A 27683-nucleotide genomic window follows, 5' to 3' on the forward strand; every position below is an offset into this window, starting at 1 on the left:
ATAGAATGGCACATAGTAAAGCACCTTACTCAAACAAACCCAAGTGTCCCATTAAATCCATCAAGCAGAACTCATAGATATCAGTCTTCTTAATATGCATGATTTATTTTTTATCAAGATCCATAAATCGTTCCTTGGTGAAACTGTGAAAATTTTGTACCCCATCTTGCAATGTTAAGAAAGTAAAAAAGTCCTCCTGCTCTGTATCCACACCAACATTGATTGGGTTCTTTCTTGACCCATACCAAATAATTTCACCAAGTTTCGTAAAAATCCATTAGGTAGTTTTAGGGTAATCTTGCTCACAAACAAACAAAAGCAACAATCTAAAGTGTGGTCGCAATATGTTCTCATGCCATCATTGTTGCTACAAAATAAATCAAATAAACAACTCTATTCTGTATTCTATATTGTACTGTATATCATTTATACATTTACGATCTTGTTTAAAGTATGTTACACTTCTCCGAATGCTTCTGTTGATGGAGACTGAATATTTGTTATAAAGAAGCTATTATACAGTTATAGGAAGGAGCCTCTCAGCAGTAATTTTTGATATAAACTTTATATACAGTAACCTTTATCATTCTGTTTGATGCAAATGTAATTGTATTACTGATCACAAAATATTGAAACAAAGTTCATTTAAAAATGGGGGGGGAGTTGCCCATATGTGAATGTTCATTTCTGAAAGACACACATAAATATATTTTAAAAATAAAGTACAGCCAACATTTACGTCCCGCCGAACACCAAATATTGTTATTATTATTAATATTCTTTTTTTTGTTTTGTGTTCTTATGTTCATTGTATGCACCAACAACCAGAGCAAATTCCAGTTCGGTGTAAACCTACTTGGCAATAAATACATTCTGATTAATAAATTAAATTTGACCTTTCTCCTGTAATGCCCCCATTTCCCCATTAGATGGCTCATTTTGACCGGGAGTGTGGTGCATAGGGCTCGAAAGGGCACATGATCTCCTGTCACTTTTTCGCTTTGCCCTGTGAGCCCTTCTGTAAAATGAGCGGTCAAGGAAACGAAAAGTGGACAATGAGTGCCGAGTGTTTAACACGGAGTGGACAACAAAATACTTTTTCACTGAAGTCCAATTGAAGGCTGTATGCCTGATATGCCGAGAAACTGTCGCAGTTTTCAAGGAGTGCAACATCAGCCGTCACTTTACTATGAAGCATGCTAACTACGCTAGCAAGCATTCAACGCAAGAACGGGCAGCTAATTTACAGACTCAGCAAAAAAAAATTCACCGACAAACTGCGATTCAAGAGTCAACTACCAAGGCAAGTTTTTTGGTGGCATTCAAAAAAGCAAAAGCGAGCAAGCCTTTCTCCGAAGGAGAGTTTGTAAAAAAAATGCATGGTACAGACGGGAGCGTGTCTATGATCCCACAGCCCTATGTTGCCACAGCCCTATATTCCCCCAGCCCTATGTTCCCACATTTCTAATATTCATTACAAAATTAGGCCCTATGTTCCTACAGTTCCCACATTTCTACCCCTGCCTGGTAGTTAAGGGTTCACCAGTCCCTAGCTGGCGATTTGAAGGAGATAGCTAGCTTCCAAACTCTCTTGAGCTCAACACCGCTAACCCTAACCCTTCCAAACTCTCTTGAGCTCAACACCGCTAACCCTAACCCTAGCCCTTCCAAACTCTCTTGAGCTCAATACCGCTAACCAGTGGCGGTTCGTCATACAGGGCGCTGGGGCGCCGCCCACCCTACAATTTTGAGATGAAAAAAAAAAAAAAAAAAAAAATGACATGTCAAAAAACATTATATATCAAATAATTTAATAAGAAATGTACTGTTTTAAAGCGTTAAATGTGTGCCGGAGACCGTAAGCCCCTGTCAAAAACCACTTAATATATTATATTTGGTAATATATTTGCCATTCATTATCACTGAGAGAGAAGCCACTCCTCCCTGTGGGCGCCGGGCAAGTGGAAGTCTATGGAAGCCAACAAAAGGGGCAGGAACATTTGAGCAAGGACAGCTTCTCAATGGCGGATGACAGTTCGAGCCATGGGCGCACTTCACTTGCGCCTACAGCCAATGAAAGGGTTTCTTATACATCATGCTGACAGGACTGTCCAATCAGAGACCTTATCACTGATCTACAGGAGCTGCATAGTTAGCAGATACTTTTAATCTGCACGGAGGTGCAGCTCCGATCCCGGAGCACTGAGTGAGACAGGTAGAGGACAGACAGTGGACAGATAGAATCATTGTTGTTTACTGTGTCGTGTGTGTAGTTTTATCGATCAGCAATAATCAGCTGAAATTTTTAACCTCATGTTAACGTGCATGGGGACGTGCTCCTCCGGGACCGGAGCACCTCCCGGAGCACCGGAGCACCTCCCCGGGGACCGTGACCGTCCCCGGGGACGTCCCGGCGACCGGAGCACCTCCCGGAGCACCGGAGCACCTCCCCAGGTGCACCTCCCTCCGGTGCTCCGGAGACCGGGACGTCCCCGGGGACGACCCGGTCTCCGACCCGGTCTCGGTCCGGGGACCGGGAACCGGGACCGGAGCACCTCCCGGAGCACCGGAGCACCTCCCCGGGGACCGGGACGTCCCCGGGGACGGTCCCGGAGGAGCACGTCCCCGGGGACGTCCGGACCGGAGCACAGGACCGGAGCACCCCGGAGTTTTTTTTCTCTCATTGCGGTGGGCTATTTAAACCGCGCCGCCCAAGTGCGCCCCCCCCCAAAAAAAATTCACCAGCCGCCACTGCCGCTAACCCTAACCCTAATTTTCAGAAAAATCTAGAAATGTGGGAACATAGGGCTGTGGGAACATCGGGACTAATTTTCAAAATTGTCAGTGAAAAAAAAATCCTTAGAAATGTTGGAACATAGGGCTGTGGGGCTGACCCCGTACAGACAGAAGACATCTTGTGTCCGGAGATCAAAAACAAATTTGAAAAAGCCAAGTTTATCAAGCAGGACTGTGACTCACCGTGTGGAACTGATTAATGAAAATATAGCCAGCCAATTAGACAAAAAGTCTGATTCCTTTGAGTTATAATCAATAGCATTGGATGAAGGTACGGACTTAAAAGACACTGCTCAGCTCTTCATTTTTATCTGAGGCATTAACGACAGTTTTGCTATAACAGAGGAGTGTTTGACCATGGAGTCCCTGAAAGGAACAATGCAGGGAGAGGACATGTATAACCAAGTGTCTGCTGTCATCGAAAGAATGAAGCTACCTTGGAGTAAACCTGTCAATGTCCCAACGGATGGATCGCAAAATGTAACCGGAAAAAATAATGGGCTGCTGAAAAAAATCCAGGAAGGAAAACCCTGACCAGGATCTTATTTTCTTTCACTGCATCATCCATCAGTTTGCTGTGGACATATTTTCAAACATGAATGAGCTGAATGTGAAACTGCAGGGGAAAGATCAGTTTGTTCACGACATGTACAAACATGTGAAAGCCTTCAACTCCAAGCTCACTTTGTTCTGCAGACAAATTGCGAACAAATCTTTCGTTCATTTCCCCACACTTGCCATGCAGGAAGAGGCACCGAGAAATGCAAAAAAATACAACAAATCACTTGAGGACCTGCATGAAAAATTTTGCAGTAGGTTCTCTGAATTTGAAAACATTGAAGAGTCACTTCAGCTGGTGTCCTGTCCCCTGTCACAGGACCCTGAAACACAGGAGCTGCAGTTGGAACTGATAGATCTTCAGTCTGACTCCGTCCTAAAGGAGAAGTTCAACTAAGTTAAACTGAATGATTTTTATGCTTCACTTAACAGAGCCACGTTTCCAAACCTCCGGAGGACTGCACAGAAGATGCTGACTTTATTTGGCTCGACTTATGTGTGTGAGCAGACATTCAGCGTCATGAACGCCAACAAAGCTTGTCACAGATCAAAGTTAACAGATCAGCACCTCAGATTTATCCTGAGAATTGCCACAACCAAAATAACTCCAGACCTTGATGCACTGGCAAAAATGGGAGATCAACAACACTGTTCCCACTGAAACTGAAAGTGATGATGTGTTGCTGCAGTGACCTTGGAGCCAAATCTCTGAAAAACAGCCTGCGTGGCTGCTCTAACCTGTTAATGTAGATAATAAAGATGTTCAAGTGAGGTAATTGGTTGGGGTGCAGGCCTCAGATGTTTTTATAATATTCGATCAGTCATGTTACAACTGTTCCTGGCTCAGCCTCTCTGTCAAATTTTAGAACCCATTGTGGCCTGCGAGTCAAAAAGTTTGCCCACCTCTGGGCTAAGCTCTTCTCGTCTTTTGGCACCTCCCTCCTGTTGCCCCACCTCGCAGGTCCAGAGCAATGAATCATCACTGTTCGGGTATAAAAAATGTATAAATACCAGTGCAAAGCCTCTGATTTAAACTGTGGCACATGTTATGTCACCAAGTGGTTTATTTCTCTAAGGCAGAATGACATCCATTCAGAGGTGGCCAGAACAAGGGTGGGCACTTTTACAGCTGCTGCTGGTGGCGTCTTTCTCTCAGGCTGAGAAGCCGCAGTGCAGGCCGAGGGGGGATCCTGAGAACCCTCTACTGTCTCAGGATGGGGACATAATGTTGGGGGGAATCTTATCATTCCACAGCAGCTGGAAAAACAGAGAGGAAACCTACACTCACAGACCACTGCCACTGGAGTGCACCAGGTAAATTACTCAGTAGAAATCTTTTATATGGAAAATATCTACTGGAGGAAATGAATAGAGATAGAAAAAGTTTGAAACAAATATGATAAAACTAAGAAAATTCAAATTATGTTCTGTGCATTAATACCATCAGAGGCTTTCATTTAAACTGCTATGAGAAAATACAATTGCTGGACCAACTTGAAATAAATGAACAGAAACAAAAAATTGAATTGAGTTTGTTCAACCTATAGTCAGCAAGTTATATTCACACAATTCCTAATTAAAGTTTGTGGAAAAAAACTGCAACTGTGAAGTTCTCCATGCATTTTATTCAGGGAAGTGTTACCATATCTATAACTGTTTACATTAAGTTTGAATTTCAGAGGGTTCCAGTTTGCCCAGGCTATGCTTTTTGCCATCGAGGAGATTAATAACAACACAAATTTACTGCCTGGCATCTCTCTGGGATATAAAATTTACGATGCCTGTGGCTCCATCGCCAGAAGTGTGAGGGCTGCTCTGGCCTTGGCTAACGGTAACGATGTTGTATCTGCCCCCTCCGCAACGCCGTGTACCAAACCTGCACAGGTGCAGGCCATCATGGGAGAAACCTCCTCCTCTCCGTGCATGGCTATAGCTACTGTCATCGGGCCATTTCATATCCCACTGGTGGGTACGTTTCTTAAATATATAATGCTTGTGACCTTTTTTACCATTTGTTAGCTGCTTAGAGTAAATTAGGAGAGACATTTTTTAAATATTTGACATCTTAATCTTTAGAGGTAATTTCTTTCTTCTTTTAGATCAGCCACTATGCCACCTGCGCTTGTCTCAGTGACAAAACCAAGTACCCGTCCTTCCTCAGAACAATACCCAGTGACTACTACCAGAGCAGAGCCCTTGCCCAGCTGGTCAAGCACTTTGGTTGGAGCTGGGTTGGAGCCATTAGAACCAATGATGATTACGGAAATAGCGGCATGGCTACGTTCACAGAAAGTGCCCGACAGCTGGGCATCTGTCTGGAGTACTCTGTGTCTTTCTTCAGAACAGATCCGCCCGACAAAATACTAAAGATAATCAACGTCATCAAGGCTTCCACCTCTAAGGTGATTATTGCTTTTCTCTCTCCCTCGGATATGGGTGTGCTGATACATGAGATGTCCAACCACAACCTGACTGGTTACCAGTGGGTGGGCAGCGAGGGCTGGATCTCTGATTCTCAAACTGCAGAAATGAATGGGCATCACATCCTGGACGGGGCCATAGGCCTGTCCATCCCCAAAGCACATGTCAGGGGCATGAGAGAGTTTATACTGAATGTGAAGCCGCTCAATTCATCCGGTAATGAAATGTTTACAGAGTTCTGGGAGGCTTTATTCAGCTGTAAGTTCAAACGGTCCACAGCGAACCAGAGAGAATGTACTGGGGGTGAAGATCTGACCCAAGTGCACAACAGCTTCACTGACATGTCTCTCATGCCGATATTTAACAATGTCTATAAAGGAGTTTATGCTGTGGCTCATGCACTTCATAGCATTCTTGGCTGTAATGAAACATGTAATGACAAAGTGCAGCTCAATCCATTGACGGTGAGTTCTTACACTTGATAACGCTTCCACAGTTTCTCTATGAGCAGTCTCTCTGTGATAGACAGAGAGGATGTCCATTAACTATGATCTGTCTTCTTTAGATTTTACAGCGCATAGGAAGCATTCAGTTCAAAACAAAGGAAGGAGACAAGGTTTACTTTAATGAAGATGGCGACCCAGCAGCAGAGTATGAAATCATAAACTGGCAGCGAGCAGAAAGCGGCTTGGTGGAGTTTGTCACAGTCGGTCTTTATGATGCGTCTTTACCTACAGACAAACAGCTGAATCTGCACAATACGTCTTTAATCTGGGCACAGAACTCAAAACAGGTCAGTATATTCCTGCAGTATAGTTGTGTAGTTGCACCAAAATGAATACAACTGAATGCACGTGTATCGTTGTTTTCTTCATGCAGGTGCCTGTGTCAGTTTGCAGTGAGAATTGTCCCCCAGGAGCCAGGAAGGTTCTCCAGAAAGGAAAACCTGTCTGCTGCTTTGACTGTATAAGATGTGCAGAGGGAGAAATAAGCAACGTTGCAGGTCTAGTGATTTATTTATATATTGTTTTTACTTTGCTGTTCCACAAATCTTGTCAGAGTCCAGACCAATCCTAACAAATGGCATATATCTGTTTTCTAATGTCCAAATCAGGTAAGGTTTCCTGGGGGAAAAAATGTGTAGTTTCTCTATTACAAATAAATGAAAAAATGATTTGTGAATTAAACATATAAAACAAAGCAAAGTGTCATAAATCACGTAAATATATTATATGCAGTTATAGCTTCCAAGTCAAATTTGAAGACCCCATCTGAAAAGTTAATTAACAAAGTTATACCAATATGAATTATGCAGTGATAAGCCTGAAGTCTGCGAATAATCTAGCATATCTGTGCATCTCCTTTTGGTTAGATGCTTGAAATGAGGTCTATGGCAATCACAGGATGAATGTCTTTTTATTCTAAAACATAAAATACAACAGTAAATATCATGATTTATTGAAAAGACAGTTGCTATAAGTGGCCAATGTCAGGGACTTACTGTAGATGTAATAAAAGAACAATGAAATTAAACTAATCTACTTGGCAAGTCACACCTGCTTTAATACTTTTCAGATTCTGTCTCCTGTGTGCGATGCCATCCTGAATTCTGGTCGAATGAGGGAAGAGACGCCTGTGTGAAGAAAGAGGCAGAGTTTCTTTCGTATGAAGAAATTATGGGAGCGCTGCTCACCACGGCGTGCCTGTTTGGAACATGTATGACCGCAGTCGTGGCACTCATCTTTTTCAGAAACAGGAAAACTCCCATCGTCAGGGCCAACAACTCCGAACTCAGCTTCCTGCTGCTCTTCTCCCTGACTCTGTGCTTCCTGTGCTCCCTGAGCTTCATCGGCCGGCCCTCCGAGTGGTCCTGCATGCTGCGGCACACTGCGTTCGGCATCACCTTCGTCCTCTGCATCTCTTGTGTCCTCGGCAAAACTATGGTGGTGTTAATGGCCTTTAGGGCGAGACTTCCAGGCAGAAATGGGATGAAATGGTTTGGTCCAGCACAGCAGAGGCTCAGTGTTCTAGGGTTCACTCTCATACAGGTTATTATATGCATCTTATGGTTGACAATTTCTCCTCCTTTCCCATTCAAGAACTTTAAAGAATTCAAGAACAAAATTATCCTGGAGTGCGCGCTGGGCTCAGTTGTAGGATTCTGGGCCGCACTCGGGTATATCGGGATTCTGGCCATTTTATGTTTCATTCTTGCTTTTCTGGCGCGGAAATTACCCGATAACTTTAACGAAGCCAAATTCATCACCTTCAGCATGTTGATATTCTGCGCAGTCTGGATCACTTTTATTCCAGCCTATGTCAGCTCTCCTGGGAAGTTCAGTGTAGCAGTGGAAATCTTTGCTATTCTGGCCTCAAGTTTTGGACTTCTCATTTGTATTTTTATTCCAAAATGTTATATTATCTTATATAAACCGGAGAAGAATACAAAGAAGAATATTATGGGGAAGGTGGCACTAAAATAGATAGAATGGCCATAGTAAAGCACCTTACTCCAACAAGACCCAATTGCCCCATTAAATCCATCAAGCAGAACTCATAGATATCAGTCTTCTTAATATGCATGATTTATTTTTTATCTAGATCCATAAATCCTTCCCTGGTAAAACAGTGAAAATGTTGAAAAACACCCCATCTGGCAATGTTAAGAAAGTAGTTGTTTTTTGACCCATACCGCATGATTTCACCAAGTTTCGTTTAAATCAATCGGGTTGTTTTAGGGTAATCCTGCTCACTAACAAACAAAAGCAACAAACTAAAGTGTGCTCGCAGTATGTTCTCATGCCATCATTGTTTCTACATAATAACTGTCAAATAAACAAGTCTATTCTGTATTATATATTGTACTGTATTTCATTTAATTTTTAGCATTTGATTCAGTGTAACAGTAAGTATAACTAAATGCAGAAGCCTGATACATAATTCCTTGCTGATTTCCCAAAGTTGAATTAAGTGCAAAGTGAAATCAAAACAATAAAATCCACAGTTCCACTGACAAAAGCATCCTTGGCTTTACTTGTTTGGTTTTGTCTCCTGAGGCTTGAGTCCAACCCCCCCCCCCCCTTGTTGTTGAAGGTGTATAAAGCCACGCTACAAGACGCAGGGCCCGGTGACCAATAATAACTATGCCTTTATTGAGGCTGCTCCTCTCGGTTCTGCTGATTGGGAATGGAACCGCCGTGTGCCGCCTGCAAGGCTCCGCACAACCTCCTGAACTGGCCCAGGATGGCGACCTTGTTCTGGGAGGCATCTTTTCTTTTCGCACAGGGCAGGATTATGTGGCTAACACATTTCAGACAGTTCCAGATATACGAAAGTGCAAAAAGTATGTATTGTGTGTCCTGTATAGTATATTTCCAATCTGTCTGTGTATGTTTGCCTCTGTATTTGAGACTGTAACACACTGATCAATTATTTCACACCATTTCTTTCTCACTACCTCAGCTTCAATGTCAGAGAATTCAAATTTGCTCAAGCGATGATCTTTGCTATAAATGAGATCAACAGAAATCCTGATATGTTGCCGAACGTCACGCTCGGCTACAGGATCTATGGTGACTGTGGGACCATGGACATACTGAGAGCTGCACTGGCACTGGTGAGCGGAGTGAAGGAGGAAGTCAGGGATGACAACTGCACTAAAGTGGAGACGGTTCAAGCTATACTGGGACATTCAGGATCCAGACCAACTATTGCATTTCAAAAAGTGGTTGGAAGGTTTCATATTCCTGTGGTAAGTAAAATAATACAGATGCATTATGTCATATGTTAGATTCTGTTAATTGGGCTGCTGTAAACTGTCGGGTCTGCAAATTTATATCTATAAGACTAATTTAAACAGTGATTCTGCCAAATCATTAAATGTTAATGGTTATCTTCCAGTGACATATTTCTGTTTTTCACTACAGATCAGCCATTTTGCCACCTGTGCCTGTCTGAGCAACAGAAAACAGTATCCCACCTTCTTCCGAACGATTCCCAGTGACTACTACCAGAGCAGAGCCCTGGCAAAGCTGGTCAGGCTCTTCAGCTGGAACTGGATCGGGGCTATAGCTGTGAATAACAATTATGGCCACAATGGCATTAATGCATTTATCCAAAGTGCACAAGAATACGGCGTCTGCATTGAGTATTCTGAATCGTTTTCATCGTCAGGTCCTCCTGAAAACCTGCAGAGAATAATAACGACCATTAAGCACGCCACCTCCAGAGTTATTCTAGCGTTCATGTCTCACAGAGAAATTAAGCTGTTGGCAGCAGAGTTGTACAAGCAGAACATCACGGGGCTGCAGTTTGTCGGCAGCGACGCCTGGATCACAGATCACTCTCTGACAGACAGCGAGGGGCACAGCATCCTGGAGGGTTCACTGGGCTTTGTCGCCAGCCGAGCTGAGATCCCGGGGCTGGAAGAGCACCTGAGGCGGCTCCACCCCTCACAGTTCCCCCACAGTCAGTTTGTCAGGGATTTCTGGGAAGAGACGTTTGACTGCTGTCTGAATGAAAGTGCAGACACACAGAGAAAGCCATGCAGCGGCTCTGAGAGCCTGCAAAACGTAGAATCACAATTCACTGATGTGTCCGAGCTGAGATTCACTAACAATGTGTACATGTCAGTTTATGCAGCTGCTCACGCTCTCGACAACCTGATTAAATGTGAGGATGGTAAAGGACCGTTTGCCTCTGGGAGCTGTGCTGATCCCAAACACATTCAGCCTTGGCAGGTGAGAAACCTCCAGCTCTGTGTGTCGGTGTGATAACAGCAGGAATCTGTCTTTTAATCTCTGTTTAATTTCTTAATTATAGGTTGTGCAGTATCTCAGCACTGTGAATTTCACCACCGGTGAGGGGGAGAGAGTTTATTTTGACAAAAATGGAGACTCACCGGCAAGATATGAACTCATTAATTTACAAAAGGCAAACAAAGGAACTATGAAAGGAGTCACAGTTGGCCTGTATGACGCTTCTCTTCCAGAGAGTCATCAGTTCATAATGAATAACATCCCAGTTGTCTGGGGAAACGGGCTCACAGAGGTAAAGTGGAAACCGATGGTTGGACTCTCTAACTGTGTCTTGATTTACTGAAAACTGCTCCATAAACGTAAAATTGGATTTATAAGTTGATTTTCTGATATTTCTGATGTGAACTCTGGCTGTGTAGGAGGCGCCTGTGTCAGTGTGCAGTGAGAGCTGTCTCCAGGGAACTCGTAAGGTCCTCCAAAAAGGACGACCAGTGTGCTGCTATGATTGCATACCCTGTCCTGCAGGAGAGATCAGTAATTCAACAGGTAAATGCAGTGGGCCACTGCAGACAAAACATCTGTATTTGCCGAGAAAGAGACACAGAAAAATACAATTTCATGACAGTTGACTGTTAAAACACATTTCTCTGCATTGTTCTTCGTTTTGCAGATTCAATACACTGTATGAAATGCCAACCAGAATATTGGTCCAACAGCCAAAGAGATGCCTGCATCCCCAAAACAATAGAATTCTTGGCATATGATGAAATCCTTGGAAAACTGTTGGCTGCATTTTCATTACTGGGACTTTTTTTAACAATGATCACGACACTTGTCTTCTACTGCCACATAGAAACCCCACTAGTACGAGCTAACAACTCTGAGCTGAGCTTCTTGCTGCTCTTCTCCCTGACTCTGTGCTTCCTGTGCTCCCTCACCTTTATCGGCCGGCCCTCCGAGTGGTCCTGCATGCTGCGGCACACTGCGTTCGGCATCACCTTCGTCCTCTGCATCTCTTGTGTCCTCGGGAAAACCATAGTGGTGTTAATGGCCTTCAGGGCGACACTTCCAGGCAGAAATATGATGAAATGGTTTGGTCCTGCACAGCAGAGGCTCAGTGTTCTAGGGTTCACTCTCATACAGGTTATTATATGCATCTTATGGCTGACCATCAATCCTCCTTTTCCGTTCAAAAACTTGAACCACTATCAGGAGAAGATTATACTTGAGTGTGCGCTGGGATCAGCTGTCGGCTTCTGGGCTGTGTTAGGATACATCGGACTCTTAGCCATGTTGTGTTTTGTTCTCGCTTTTTTGGCTCGAAAGCTTCCCAATAATTTCAATGAGGCTAAATTGATCACCTTCAGCATGTTGATATTCTGCGCAGTCTGGATCACATTCATCCCAGCATACGTCAGCTCTCCTGGGAAGTTCACTGTGGCTGTGGAGATATTTGCCATCCTTGCCTCCAGCTTCGGACTACTCTTCTGCATTTTCCTGCCAAAATGCTTTATAATCATGTTTAGACCTGAGAGGAACACCAAGAAACACATCATGGGAAAGACATCAAATAGTGATATACATTATTGATCTATAATTTATTCAAGTATTTATGTATAGATTTTTAAAGTGTTTTATTTTCCTGCAGTTTTCTTCTTAATACCAAAGTGTAATAAATATTTAACCTTAAAAATGATTTTGGAGTTTTTCCACATATCCTTACTCCAACGAAAGTAAAAAAGGGGAGACACCTCCAACAATAAGACAGTGTACATTAATAATAATAACAATACAGTTCTACTCTCAGTGTGAGAAATATACGGCAAGTATATATATATATATATATTTATTTATTACAGTCTGCAATTTTAGAGAGACATTTTATCAACCTGATAAAATCCTTATTGTAGACAAAAAAAATGCTCTAGAGCTCCACTATGAAAACAAGTCAAACTGTAATAAAATATAAACCTTCAAATGTCAATTTGACTTTCATTCCCACACATGCACCAAACTAAATGAACAAACTCAGAAAGGCACTCAAGATTTCCCCTGAATAAATGGAGGAAATTCATACAACAGCTAAACTGAATGAGACTAAAATAAACATCAATTTTACAATCTGACATCCAAAGAGGTTTGAGAACCTAAAGTTCAACAATAGTTAATTTACAGGGGAGGTGAAGGGGAAATAAACGATTACAACTTTTTATTATGGATTCCAGGATGTATGTAGTTCCCAGTATAGAAGAAAACGAGTGACTGCAGTTCACCATTGTGGCTAGAATTAGGGTTAATATGAGGGCAAGTGATAGGATGCTGAGAATATGATCAGTCTGGGTTTGATAATGACTTTAATGTTTGGGAATGTAATTCACCATGATGCAATGACACTCTAACATGAAGCCACAACTGCTACAAACATATCATAACACGAAATGACCCCAATGATCCCTAGTTTGATACAAATATTCACAAGGAAATGTGGAACTGATAAACTTTACTATGGCACTAATAAATTTAGTTTCTGGTTATTTGCAATCGACATGAGGCCTCCAGAGGCAGAATTCCCCTGACATGGGAAAAACAATTTTTGACAGACACTGTTACAAGTTCACACAAACAATGATGCAATACGACAAAAACAAGTCTTACACATGTACACAAAAAACAAAGTTAAAAAAACACATCAGATTGAGACGAATCCTCATCTGTTGTGCACCTGTCTTTAATACCCGGGAGCTGGACTCCTGTGAGAAAACATAGGAGCCGCTGGGCTCTGTAATGCAAACACAACAGATTGCTTCATCAGGAACAACAGGTGTCTTGTTTCCTCAAGCAGAAAAAACAGGCGCTTCATTAACAAACGCCTTTGTCACAACACGTACATGTTCAATTTAAATTGATTAAGGGTTTGTTGTGATCTCTCTGATGGCCTCTTTGTTTGTTTTCTCAGCTCTGACCTCAGGATGATCTCTGCAATTATTTTCTTCGTTAGTTTTCTTAATCAGAGTTTCTAATTTAAAACAAGTTAACATATTAATGCAAGGACTTTTATACGGTAGCTATTGTTTCTGATTATTCTTCAGTAAGACAACCTGAGGAGAGTTTGGAGGCCAGAAATCTCCATTGTGTTTCACAGTGTGTTCATATTGAAAGTTGCAAATCTTATATTTTGGAAGGACATTTCCTAGCCCCAGAAAATGAATTATATACTAGTAAAATGTGTATGAGCTTGTCCAAGAGCAGTAGCCAGGCCTGCATCAAACCATATGTTTTACACTAGACCACTAAATTGCTATTGTTGTTTTACAAAAGTCAATCTTTCTTTCATCACAAGTAGCTTGAAACAATCACAGAATGGGCCAATTCGGCTTCACCAACCATTTCCTGATTACATGACTGAGTTAGTGTTCTGCTTATATTTCCAGCTGCAAACATTCAGAGTGAAAGTTACCCAGTACCACCCCATACTGAGCTGCTGGGTGCTGAGCAGCTCCAATAGTTGTTTTGCTTAAGGTCACCTCTGTGATATTGATGACGGAGGAGTAAATCTGTCACTTTCCTCCACCTCAATAAAATCCTGCCAGTCGTTTGAATGAGTCCAGACCGGTTCTCTCACTTTTATTCCACCCGTGACATCATGATCACAGTTTTTAATATATGTATTTAAATATGACAAATAAACTAAATAAATCACTAGTTGATTTTAGATAGTTTCTGCTTCAGAGAGATGAACATGTGGAGTCAGATTGTTTTAGTTTATTATGGCAGTAAATACGGGATACTATCAAATCTATATATTATATACAGTTAACAAAGCATCTATATTGTTTAATGTTTAAATTATTTTAAAATAGTCTCTTTGACCATGAGAAACCTGATTTTTGTTGTTGTTTTTAAACATTGTACTGTGAAAAGAGAAGGCTACACTAATTCGGATCAAACTATAATGGTTCTGAGCAGAGAAAACCTCCTGCAAGGCCCAACAGTTCCCTACAATTCAATCAAGCTGTGCCAAATGACACAAACTCAAACTGTCAGCTTCCTGCATTTGTCTGATATTTTTTATTAAGATCTGGAATTATCCCCTAAATAGTGATAATGTAAAAAAAAAAAAAGCTCTCGGAAATATTAAAGAAATTGTAAAAAAAAAAACATTCATGGATCTGCCCCTTGATTTACAACCACAGAATATTTGTTATCATACCTTCCCTGTGTCATAACACATTTCTCCACCAAGCTTGGAGGAATTCTGTTGGGTAGTTTTTTGCTAAACTTATTCACAATCACACAAATCAACCAATGAAAAAATGGACAGGTGGGAAAACACAACCTAATTGGCAGAGGTAATAAGTCTATTGTATTAAAACAATTATATACAACTAAATGTGGATTATTTATACAACATAACCAACATTGATGTTAATTGATTGATTACTGTTGTTTATGAGGTTCATTGAATAATTGTGTTAAGACCTGAAGATTTGCTCAGATTTGAGATGTTGGCTGCGCCTGCTTCTATATTAAAGGCAAAATATAAGTGAACAATATATATTTGTGCATATAACTATAACATAAGAGTCTATTATTGTACATACCACATCTGTCTTGTCCCTGGGGTTCTTTACACTCAGGTCTTTGATCATGCATATGCAGGGTATAAAGGGTGTAGTGGGGGACAGTGCTGAAGAAGCCAGCCTGCAGAGGGAAACCATGCCTCTGCTGAAGCTCATCCTTATGGTTCTTCTGATCGAGGGGGTGACTCCTGTGTGCCGGCTGCAGGGGACGGTGCAACCACCTGAGCTGACCAAGGCTGGAGAGTTCACCTTAGGTGGCATCTTCACCTTTCGCACTGGCTACAGAGGCAGTGTGCCCACATTTCAAACCTTACCCCATCCTCCAAAGTGCCTGAAGTAAGTATGTGTTTTTGTGTTTGGTGTTTGATTTCATTCTCTGATCTGCTTACTTGTTTAAATTAATCTAAATACGGTTTATTTTTCTAGCATCAATGTAAGAGAATTCAAATTTGCCCAGACCATGATCTTTGCAATCGAGGAAATAAATAAAAATCCTGCAATTCTCCCAAACCACACACTGGGCTACAAGATATATAATTCCTGTGGAATGACAAACATCATCAAGGCTGCTATAGATTTAGCCAGCGGGAACAGAGAGGTCATAGACGAGAGGAACTGCACAAAGGCTGACACTGCCCTGGTTGTACTGGGCCACTCGGGCTCTGCACCCACCATGGGATTTGCCCGGGTTATAGGACGATTTCAGATACCAGTGGTAAGTATTGACCTTTGCTCCTTCAGTCTTTGTAAAATCGTTCATCTTTTAATCAGTCAAATGGTTGGGGATACGTCTAATTCTCGATTTTTTATGTTAGAGATGCTCTCTTTATATGTGGTAAATGACATGTATTGTTTTTTTTTACTTTGGCACAGATAAGCCACTTTGCAACCTGTGAATGTCTGAGCAACAGACAGGAGTTTCCATCCTTCTTCCGAACCATTCCCAGTGACGTCCACCAGAGCCGAGCCTTAGCGAAGCTGGTCAGGCTCTTCGGCTGGACCTGGGTGGGGGCGATAAGTAATAAAAATGACTACGGCATCAACGGAATCTCTTCTTTCATTCAAGCTGCGCAAGAAGAGGGTGTGTGCGTAGAGTATTACCAGGCCTTTGAGCAGACGGGTCCTCTCCGCGAGTTGAGGAAAGTGGTTGAAACTGTGAAGGACTCCACCTCCAAAGTCATCGTGGCCTTCATGTCGCACAGAGAGGTTAAAGTGTTGGCAGCAGAGTTGTACAGACAGAACATCACAGGGCTGCAGTTTGTAGGCAGCGACGCCTGGATCACAGATCACTCTCTGACCGACAGCAAGGGGCACAGCATCCTGGTGGGCTCACTGGGCTTTGTCGTCAGCCGAGCCCGGATCCCAGGGCTGGAGGAGCACCTGCGGCGGCTCCGCCCCTCACAGTTCCCCGACAGTGGGTTTGTCAGGGACTTCTGGGAAGAGACGTTTGACTGCTCTCTGGGCGACGACACAAACACACAAAGAAAGACGTGCAGCGGATCGGAGAGCCTGCATAGTGTTGAAACATATTTTACAGATGTCTCAGAGCTGAGATTCACAAACAATGTGTACAAGTCGGTTTATGCAGCTGCTCATGCTCTGCATAACTTGGTCACATGTGAAGGGAAGATGGGCCCTTTCTATGATGGGAGCTGTGCTGATAACAGACACATTGAACCATGGCAGGTGAGGAGGAAAACAAAAGAGTTGTGGATCTCTAATATCACTTTTTCTAATGTCCCATAAGTACAGAGGCAGAGAGAGCTCAACGCACAGCAAACTAAGAAAACACACAAAACAACTTCATCAACTCATACACTGCAAAAACTCGCTTGCACATACAGAAATTACCCAAAATAGTGATGAACCTGGCTATAGTTCAGTGCTTTGTGAAGTAACTGAAGTCTACGTCTCATCATGATGGAACTTCGGCGTTCATTGAAGCATGTTTCTGTAACTGCATGTGTTATTACTTTTTGCATGTGTTTATTCTATTTGCATGTGTTTTCTTAATCTGCATTTGATTCATCCTCTCGTCTTTACAGGTGCTGCATCATTTACAGAATATCAACTTCACAACAAGACAAGGGGAGAGAGTGACCTTCGACCAGAATGGAGATTCACCAGCGAGATATGAACTCATAAATTTGCAGCGTGTCACTTCAGGCACCGCGCACGTTTCCACTGTCGGTGTTTTCGACGCCACTCTGCCCGACGAGCGTCAGTTTGTCATGAACGGCGTGAAGATAGTTTGGGGTGGAGGAAGTTACACGGTACAAATTTATGTTGCTTTGTTCTCACATTTCTGGGTTGTCAGTCACAATGTGCTGCTCCACAACATTTTATAATCCATAGAATTAAATGAGATAAAAAAAAACAAAAGAATTTGCAGTGTATGGGTCACATACAAACTCCTCAACATGTGCAGCAGGTGCCTGTGTCCGTGTGCAGTGAGAGCTGTCCCCCTGGAAAACGCAAAGCCCTGCAGAAAGGAAAACCTGTTTGCTGTTATGACTGTGTACTGTGCGCTGAAGGAGAAATCAGCCAAGTCAAAGGTTTAGGAAAAAAACACAGAAATTTCACAAATTAAATAAATACTCTTAGTTAGCTTTTGATCTAACCAACTTTGTCTCTTTCAAAACAGACTCTGTGGACTGCTTCAAATGTCCCATTGATTACTGGCCGAACACCAGAGGAGACACTTGCATCTTGAAGGAAATTGAATTTCTGTCCTATGCAGAGTTCATGGGGATTATTTTAACATTCCTTTGCCTGCTGGGAGCAGTTCTGACCGCTGTGATAGCACTGGTTTTCTATCACTTCCGGGAAACTCCCCTTGTTAAAGCCAACAACTCCGAGCTGAGCTTCCTGCTGCTCTTCTCCCTGACTCTGTGCTTCCTGTGCTCCCTCACCTTCATCGGCCGGCCCTCTGAGTGGTCCTGCATGCTGCGACACACTGCGTTCGGCATCACCTTCGTCCTCTGCATCTCTTGTGTCCTCGGGAAAACTATAGTCGTGTTAATGGCCTTCAGGGCGACACTACCAGGCAGAAATATGATGAAATGGTTTGGGCCTGCACAGCAGAGAATCAGCGTTCTGGCGTTCACTCTCATTCAGGTTGTGATTTGCATTCTTTGGCTGACCATCAATCCTCCTTTTCCGTTCAAAAACTTGAACCACTATCAGGAGAAGATTATACTTGAGTGTGCGCTGGGATCAGCTGTCGGCTTCTGGGCTGTGTTAGGATACATTGGACTCTTAGCCATGTTGTGTTTTGTTCTTGCTTTTTTTGCTCGAAAGCTTCCTGATAATTTCAACGAGGCTAAATTGATCACGTTCAGCATGTTGATATTCTGTGCAGTCTGGATCACATTTATCCCGGCTTATGTCAGCTCTCCTGGGAAGTTCACTGTGGCTGTGGAGATATTTGCTATTCTGGCTTCCAGTTATGGACTTCTTTTCTGTATATTTATACCAAAATGTTATGTTATTTTACTGAGACCAGAACAAAATACCAAAAAGCACATGATGGGAAAAATAGAAGATATCCAATATTGATTTTATAACTTATTTTCTGACAGTTTCTTTTATTTACAATACAACTTAGTATATTTGTGTCAAATAAAGTTATAAAATTACAACAACCTTTCAATAAAATTAGCACTGGTGTATAACTACTGGTATCCTAATTTTCTGAATGTAACACTGTATGCAGTGAATAATCTACGATGGTAGAGTACAAATAATCATTTTGAAATGTATATTATTTTGTGTTTTATATTAAAGAAATTGTTAGCAATCTGCCTCTTTATCATTGTTTTTTTTTTTCAGAAGTGCGAATATTATTTTACTGTTTTTTCTCAGAATGGTGGGGGAAACAAAAAACATTCAGATCTGCGGGTGCAAACACCGTGTTAATAAGAGAGGCCAGAGGTCGATATGGGAAATGTGGTTATTGCTGATGGCATCAAAGCTTCCATGGGTCAGAAAACCATTCTTTCAAACTGCCGTGAGTCGAAAAGCTCAACAGCGGAAGACTACATCTGGTTCCACTCCTGAAGGTCATGGAAAGAAGTCTGAGGCTGCAGTGGACACACATGTTCCGAACCAGTCAGATACAACTGGGAAACCCTTCACTTGTCTATGGACCAATTTGTCATCAACTGGATGAATCTATAGACTCTAAACCTGCACACATCTTTGGGCCCTATGACCAATAAATAATGATTTGAATGCCACAGTGGATCTGAGTATCACTGACTACCGTACTACTATTACTACTGCCTTCATGGCCATAACTTACTATCTACGAGTACTTCCACGATAATTAGAAACCAGTGGCCTCCATCATCCAGATCACAATCCAATATGACACCTTTGGGATGTGGTACAACAGGAGATAAGCAGCATGAATGTGCCGATGACAAATCTGCAGAAATGATGTGATGTAATCGTGTCAACATGGAGCAGAATCATGTGGAATCCCCGTAGAGCAAAGGAAGGCCTTACCCAGTCTAAAGTATATAATATATTAGAAATACATAGTGGATTAATATAATGTGCTAGATGACTAACACAACAGTTGATACACATGATTTCTTTAAGATGTAATACTTATACTGTATCCACATGTTTGTAAACATATGCACGTGAATGAGTGCTAACTGTACGGCCTTCATTAAATTCCTGTTGGTAAACAGCAAAACGGACCATTATTTGGAAACCGGCCTCATGTGTATTCTCAACAGATTCATTCGTCACTCAGATCCTACCCAAAAACATAATTTGCATATATCTCTGAGAGTGGCCCAATAAGTTGCCTCCTACAACTGGTTAGAAGAGAGGAAGCTATAAAACCCGTCCTTCCAGCAAACGTGACGGTGCCAAAGGCGAGGCTCTGAGATGACAACAGTCACGTTTGTCTTCTTTACACTGTTCACTGGGATGGTGTCGTCTGGCTCATTGCTCAGCCTGGACCAGTGTACTGAGCTCACTGGGTACGGGCATGATGACGAGACAAAGGGCTGCAATTCCAACGCGTCGTCTCAAAATGCTGTCACTCATTACACAACACAACTGACAGTGAAATGTGAGGGGTGAGTATATTGTTGGTAAATGACTGCCGATGTTTTTTCCATTTCCTCCATCTCGTGTCTTGCTCATTGACTTGCTTTGTGTTCTTTTCTCTCCTTTCAAGGACATTACAATCCCCGGTGTGGTTTCCCACAGATTAATCAGCAATTAGCCTGTAATTTAATGATTCCTCTGTGAAGAACCAGCCTGAATTATTGGGTCCTAAACACGCCTCAAAAGACAGTTAGACCATTGCTAGAGGAGCTTTTATGAGTCAATTGCAATTTAAAGTAATTTTATCTAACTAGAGACAATCGGGTTATTATGCTTTTTATGTTGCATTGTTGGATTTAGTGTTGATTTAGCTCATGTGTGGCTAATGATGGTGAGCACTTGAGAAAATAACGCAATGTATTACGGTAATAACGCATTACGACTGTGTGACGTTTTTGCTGCTCGATGTAATCATGAACTGGTATTTGTCTTTTTTTCAATCCCTCCGTTTAGTTCTCCTGATGTGAGATCAGCCTCTGAGAGGATTCTCACACAATCCAGGGTCACAGAGGAGTGCTGTTTATTTCCTGTTCTAACTGTGAACCTGATGTTCTCTAATGGTTATGTGAAACCTTTGAGAAGAGTGAAGGAAACTGTGAATGGAGAGACAAGTAACAGCCATGTCTGCAAACAGTACCAGCTGTTGGTGTGTTTCCAGTCAGAAACCAGCTGTGTTTTAAATGCAGTCGAGGTGAGCGCCAGAGTTTTACAGTCATCATACTCATCATGTGAAATGAGATAAAAATGTCTCCTCCTTCCAATTTCATTATAAATGTATAAATGATCATATGTGTTGTGTCTGTAAATTCCTTCATAGGTAAAGATTGATAGTCAGTGCACAGATCGGAGTTGTAGATGTATCTTCCCTTCATCTGTCCTGAAATGTGCAGCACCCCACTTCCACATCACTGCCCTCATTCTGGAGAGCCGCTGGAAAACGATGGGTTGCATCTGTGTCTGTACATCATGTAGCCTCAAGTTCAGAAATCTGCAAGTCTTTTTGTGCAGAGAACTTGAACCTGGATTTATCTTCAATCTGGACCAGGTGAGCCTGAAGAGCCAAACAGGCCTGATGTGAGGGTCAGCTGTCTACTGGTTTTTAACATTTTTTTTGTCATTATTATTTTTCATTTTACCTAATTTTTATAAACTCAATATGTTTTGGGGAATTTAAAGTGTTCACTATATGGTAGTATGAATACAAAAAAAATATAGTCATCTGTAGAACAAGATATATTCAAACCATAAAGTCATAAAAGCTGGTTATTTCATATTTTCAGGGATGGGTGTTGTCAAGATATGTTGCTGATATTATAGCTATGTTAAAATGTGCAGGAGTTGCACAGAAGCATTTTATTAAGTTAAACACCTTCAACGCTAAAATACATATATGGAAATGTCTATTTTGACATCTGCAAATATTCTATAAATTAAATGTGGTTATGACACAGTTACCACATGAACGGTGCATCCTGCAGTATCATCATGTTGCCTATATGTGTCTGAAATAATCCGTGATTGGAGTGTGCTGTAACAATTTCTGTATCAACAGATGCTAAGTTAGAGAAAAGCATCCATACACTAAAACCTTTAGTTCTGACTAATCCAGTGCTGTTTGTAGGCCTCATCTGCCACTGCAGGCATTTCAAACCTATTCAGGCCTTCAAAAAGAAAGCGAGAAGAAAGCAAATGAATCCAAACAAGATATTTGCACAGATTTTAGTGTGCAGATGCTTTTTCTCTCGTTCAGTTTCGATTTTTGTAAAGCTCCAGGCATCTCAGCCAAGCCTAATACTCTTTGACTGGAGTTTTTTTCCCTTATATCAACAGATGCTGCCAAAGTTCTGTGCAAAACAATGTGAGAATGGCAGAGTGGAGAGTGTGCAGCCTTTCCCCAGCAGATGGGTTGGACGTTTTTTCCTGGCGGCCGTGTTACTTCTCGGGACGTACATAAGAAGAATGAAACTATTACCCAGTGCTGTGAATGAGAGTAACTCCACAATGGCAATGCTCTTAAGCCTTACACTGCACTCCTTCCCCATCCAGCAGCCCTCTGAGTGGCCCAGCGTCACTGTGGGGGTCTCTGTCGCCGTTTACCTCTCTTGTGCTTTGGGTAGAACTGTGCATGTGTTACTCGCCTACAGGGCTGTGATGAAACTGCTATGTCCGACACAGCGGCAGTTTGGAGCTCTGCCTCTCACTGTGCTGTTCCTCTGGTTGACCTGTGGCCTTCGTTTGCTGAATAAGAATGTGAGACACTGGATGGAAGACGCACTTGTTGAGGGAAACGGAGGATCAACTCTGAGTTCCTGGGCTTTGTTAGTGCTGCTGGCTGCTTTGTACTGCATCTCTGTCTCACTTCTCAGCCTGCTGCAATTCATCCTGATGAAAGTGAATTTGTTGAGTTTACTCTTACATGTGCAACTGGTTACCTGTCTTCAAAATTCAAGGATTCCAACAAAGTATGTACTGGTTGTTAAGATCCGCAGGTTCATTTAAAGTTCATTCAATGTACAAATGTTCAAGCATGTCTCTTTAACATTAAAAACCTTGCAATTTGATTGAAAAATGTGGATTGAAAAAAATTCTAATAAGTAATTTATGAGTGTAATTTCCCCTAATTTATGTTTTCTTGTAATATCAAACATTAACACAATCTTAGCTCCCAGCTGTAATAAACCAGTTTTTTTTGGATCAAAGTATAGTATACATATGTAATATATATTTAAAACACATGGCTGTTTGTGATATAATTAAATCTTTTTAACGTAAATGTGTCTTCATGTGTGCCCCTCACTTTCCACTTTAAAAAATAACAACATTTGACCTGGTTTAATCTCTGATCATGAGTTGCACGACTGGTACGTCAACATCAAAAAATATTAAAATGTAATATAATTAAAACCCTATACTATATAAGCAGTATGTGTGTGTTTGTGTGTTTGACATAGTATGTTCAAGATGCCAACAGGCACCTTGACCTTTGACACCACCCAAATCTGATCAATTAATCCTTGAGTCCAGGTGAACGTTTGTGCCAAATTTGCAGAAATTCTCTCAATGTCTTCGTTGAGATATCAATTTTACAAGAATGGGAAGCTGCATTTAAGATCCCCTGAAAAACTTTACACATTAACAATGAACCATCACTAATCTTAAAGTTATTAAGAATCTGAGCAGTTCAGGAGTTTACTTTGTGTTTGAACGTGTTTGAACACATTGAAGAAAAGTCCAACGCGCACACTCTTAGTTCAACTGCCTCACACAATACGAGACAATTATTCTTATTCTTATTTTTATTAGCCTTATATGTTTTTAGAGATCCACAGCTGGCAGACTTCTGTAATTTACCGGAACCATTTAAACAGATAGAGCACAAAGAAAAAACTTCTCTCCACAATGTATTTATTATTTTTCAATCCTGTGCAGATCCTCAGAGGTAACAGTTAATGAGTTCTGTCTCCTACACGTCAGTCATTGGGCTGGATTTCTTAGAAGTGCTGTAGTGCGTTGAGAATAATCTCATGGGATTTGGGAGTACGTTCACATTGGCTGTTGATTCTTCTCTCATGGTAGAAAGAAACACTATAAAGGTCAGTTCCCAGGTCAGAGTTGCCTCGGTGAAGTATAGGGAGACTCGTGATGGGTTGGATCACTTGTATCCTCTTCACTCTGCTGGCAGGGATAAAGTCAGAAAAACAAACATGCAAAGTGATCGGGCAGACAGGGTTCAAGGAGTTTTCTAAAGATGGTGATCTCATTATCGGAGGAGTTTTCTCTATGTCTAGTAGACGCAAATTGATTGACAATGGCTACCACGCATTGCCGTATACATACTGCACAAAGTAAGTGAATTTGCGGTAAAACCTTTGTATGTTATGTTATCGGGTCGTAACATGTTTTATGTGTGAAGGTGATCAGCTCTAATGTAATTTATTAATAACTAGTGAACACTGTGTGTAGGCTGAATGACAGGGAACTGAAATTTGCCAGGATAGTGATGTTTACAGTGGAGGAGATCAACAGAGATACTAAGCTCCTTCCTGGATTGAGTCTGGGTTACAGGCTGTACAATGGCTGTGGGAGTGAGAACCTGATCCGTGCTGCAGCGGAAGCCGTAACCAGAGAGGACTCAAAGGGCTGCGCTGATCAGATACAGGCTCTCCTGGGCCATTCCTCCTCCGGAGTGAGTGGAGACATAAACATTATACTCAGCCCGCTATCCATTCCACAGGTGAGGAGACGTGATTGGGAAATAACTGGGATTTATTCATTTTTCCATCTTTGAAGAACGTTTATTCTGCCTTTTTGTGGTTAACATGTTTTCTTTCTTTGAAGGTGAGCCATCTCTCTACTTGTGCTTGCTTGAGTGACAAAAGGCATTTTCCCACATTCTTCAGAACTGTGCCCAGTGACCGCTTCCAAGTCATTGGTCTGGTGCAGCTCATGAAATACTTTGACTGGCGCTGGGTGGGGATTATTTATACTACTGGCTTGTACTCAGATGAAGGTACAACAGCATTTGCAAAGGAGGCAGAAAAAGAGGGCATATGTGTTGAATACCGGTTACGTCACTCATTTGAAAATGTACAATTTCCTGCTATCGTGGAGGCTCTGAGGAAATCCTCATCCAAGGTGGTCATCTTGTTTATGTCCTTATACTACACCAAAGCGTTCATGTCAGAAATAGAGAAGTATAACATTACTGGAAAGCAATGGGTTGGCAGTGAGGCTTGGATCACTCAAACAGACCTGGCTTCTGATAGGAGAAAGAACCTTTTGCAGGGGGCGATGGGCTTTGCTCTCCCTGAGGCCTCCATCCCAGGTCTTGGTGAATTCTTACTCAGCTTTAAGCCCTCTGACGAACCACAGAGTGCTATAGTTAAAGATTTCTGGGAGTCGTTCTTTGACTGCAGCTTCTCTCCTTCAAATACTTCTGCTACGTGTACTGGCACAGAAGATCTCAGCACAGTCTCCAGTGACTACACAGACGTGACACATTTTAGGCCAGAGAATAATGTGTACAAAGCTGTCTACTTGGTGGCATATGCTATTCATGCACTACTGCAATGTCACAACGGCTCAAATCCAACCACTGGAAAGTCCTGCGTGACTAAAGACCAAATTCAGCCTAAATTAGTAAGTTCTGGTATATTTACTCAGGCTCAAGTTACTTAATTTTAATGTTTTCCTTACCTTGATGTTAATGCAAAAACTTGAACATTTGAATATTAGCTACGAATCTTATTGGTTTCTCGCAACTATGCTGAAATGTCCTGATTGTCCTCTTACAGGTGTTGGAGCACATTAAGTATGTGAACTTCACAACACAGAGTGGGGCCAAGGTTTTGTTTGATGAAAATGGAGACTCAGTTGCCCAGTATGACTTAGTTAACTGGCAAATAAAAGATGACGGCTCTGTGGAGATCGTAAACATCGGTCAATTTGACAGTTCTCTTCCAGAGGGGGAGAAATTCAAACTAAAAGACAACAGCAGGATTGTTTGGGGAGGAAACAGTATGCAGGTGAAGTGACCATCTGTCTAATTAATTCTCCCGGCTGAATTACAGTGTTTTCCTACAGTGCATTTAGGTGCATTTATGAATATTCACACATTGTGTTTTCTCTAATCAGGTGCCGAGGTCTGTTTGCAGAGAGCCGTGTCTCCCAGGGACTCGAAAGGCGATAAACAAGCATAAACCTGTGTGCTGCTTCGACTGCTTTGAGTGCCCCGAGGGAACAATTAGTAATGAGAGAAGTGAGACAGAAAATGAGTTCATTCATGTTTGCAGTAGAAACAATAAAAAGGAAAGAAATGCATGATTTAAAATCTCTCTCTATATCTCCACTCTCAGATTCTCCCGACTGTTTGATCTGTCCACCTGAACTTTGGCCAAATGAAAAAAAAGACCAGTGTCTCCTGAAGCCGACTGAGTACCTCTCCTACAAAGAGATAATGGGGGCACTTTTAACTGGATTTGGTTGTGTGGGCATATTTTTATCTCTACTGACATCAATCATTTTTCTGACTCATAAAGAGACTCCCATTGTTAAAGCCAACAACTCCGAGCTGAGCTTCCTGCTGCTCTTCTCTCTAAAACTCTGCTTCCTGTGCTCCCTTACATTCATCGGCCGGCCCTCTGAGTGGTCCTGCATGCTGCGACACACTGCGTTTGGCATCACCTTTGTCCTCTGCATCTCTTGTGTCCTCGGGAAAACTATAGTTGTGTTAATGGCCTTCAGGGCGACACTTCCAGGCAGAAATATGATGAAATGGTTCGGTCCTGCACAGCAGAGGCTCAGTGTTCTGAGTTTAACCCTGGTTCAGGTTGTAATTTGTGTACTTTGGCTCACAACCAACCCTCCATTCCCAAGGATGAACATGAAATACTATAAAGATAAGATAATCTTAGAGTGTGCTCTGGGGTCAGCTGTCGGGTTCTGGGCTGTGCTGGGTTACATCGGACTTCTTGCTCTCTTGTGTTTCATTCTTGCTTTTTTTGCCAGGAAGCTGCCAGACAGCTTTAATGAGGCCAAACTGATCACCTTCAGCATGTTGATATTCTGTGCAGTCTGGATCACATTCATCCCGGCATATGTCAGCTCTCCTGGGAAGTTCACTGTGGCTGTGGAGATATTTGCTATTCTGGCCTCCAGCTTTGGCTTGCTGACATGCATTTTTGCTCCAAAATGCTACATAATCATATTCAGGCCAGAACAAAACTCAAAGAGACATTTGATGGGAAAAATACCACCAAGGACACTTTGATCTGTAGTTTTAAAGGTGTCAAGTTAACTGCAAATAAACTAGCTTCACAGCCTGACAGATATTGTAGTAAATTATAAGCTGTGATGTGCTGAATAAAGTAAATGAACCGAATCAAGTCTTCCTGATTTTTATTCATCAACTCCACTGAGTGTAAGCAATGTCTGAGATGTCATTAGATTGATTTTGAATATAGAATTTAAACACATTCAACAGAAATATTTACACTTTTACTAGTTAATTCAATTTACTGCAGTGGAACAGACAAATAAAAAGTGACAAGAAACAGGCTCCACTATAAGCCACTGCAACTGCACTCAGTAGAGCACATACCTCCTCCAAGGCCCAACAGTCAAAGGTAACACTCTCATAAATATCAGTCCCTTAGACTTGCTACATTTATCTGATCAAGGTTCATTAATTACTCTCTGATAAATTTAAGAAATGTTGAAAATTCTCTGTCTCGCACTGATAAAGAAAGTAAAAGAAAATTCTTGGACCCGCCCCCTGATCTGGATCCGTACTCAAAATATTTGGTTTCTCCATGCCTGGAGACAATAAAAAACACAGAATTACAAACAAAATACTCTTCCTATATATATGTGATTAGTCATTACAGAAGCACCCCTTGATTATTCCATGGACTTGCTAACATTGTAAAAAAATCTTTCAGAATTT

At 41.8% G+C, this 27683-nt stretch overlaps 4 protein-coding genes across 4 annotated transcripts; all 4 read left to right on the forward strand.

The window, feature by feature from the left end:
- Positions 1 to 4474: 4474 nt before the first annotated feature.
- On the forward strand, positions 4475 to 8258 carry LOC133003403 (extracellular calcium-sensing receptor-like). Its single transcript, XM_061073127.1, has 6 exons — positions 4475 to 4668; positions 5022 to 5319; positions 5454 to 6239; positions 6341 to 6568; positions 6655 to 6778; positions 7351 to 8258. Exons 1-6 carry the CDS (start codon positions 4580 to 4582, stop codon positions 8256 to 8258), a joined length of 2433 nt encoding a protein of 810 aa, XP_060929110.1. The 5' UTR covers positions 4475 to 4579.
- A 720-nt stretch (positions 8259 to 8978) lies between these two features.
- LOC133003720 (extracellular calcium-sensing receptor-like) lies at positions 8979 to 12122 on the forward strand. The gene is made up of 6 exons (XM_061073516.1): positions 8979 to 9118; positions 9238 to 9526; positions 9702 to 10514; positions 10597 to 10824; positions 10952 to 11078; positions 11203 to 12122. Exons 2-6 carry the CDS (start codon positions 9272 to 9274, stop codon positions 12120 to 12122), a joined length of 2343 nt encoding a protein of 780 aa, XP_060929499.1. The 5' UTR covers positions 8979 to 9118; positions 9238 to 9271.
- Positions 12123 to 15308: 3186 nt separating this feature from the next.
- Positions 15309 to 18670, forward strand: LOC133003721 (extracellular calcium-sensing receptor-like). Its single transcript, XM_061073517.1, has 6 exons — positions 15309 to 15448; positions 15539 to 15827; positions 15986 to 16798; positions 17158 to 17385; positions 17544 to 17667; positions 17757 to 18670. The coding sequence occupies exons 2-6, from the start codon at positions 15573 to 15575 to the stop codon at positions 18668 to 18670; spliced, it is 2334 nt and encodes a 777-aa protein (XP_060929500.1). The 5' UTR covers positions 15309 to 15448; positions 15539 to 15572.
- A 1386-nt stretch (positions 18671 to 20056) lies between these two features.
- On the forward strand, positions 20057 to 27008 carry LOC133002913 (extracellular calcium-sensing receptor-like). The gene is made up of 6 exons (XM_061072503.1): positions 20057 to 20208; positions 24203 to 24473; positions 24578 to 25378; positions 25534 to 25764; positions 25874 to 25997; positions 26095 to 27008. The coding sequence occupies exons 1-6, from the start codon at positions 20057 to 20059 to the stop codon at positions 27006 to 27008; spliced, it is 2493 nt and encodes an 830-aa protein (XP_060928486.1).
- Positions 27009 to 27683: the final 675 nt, after the last annotated feature.

This window comes from Limanda limanda, chromosome 6, assembly GCF_963576545.1.
Source record: "Limanda limanda chromosome 6, fLimLim1.1, whole genome shotgun sequence".
NCBI lineage: Eukaryota > Metazoa > Chordata > Actinopteri > Pleuronectiformes > Pleuronectidae > Limanda > Limanda limanda.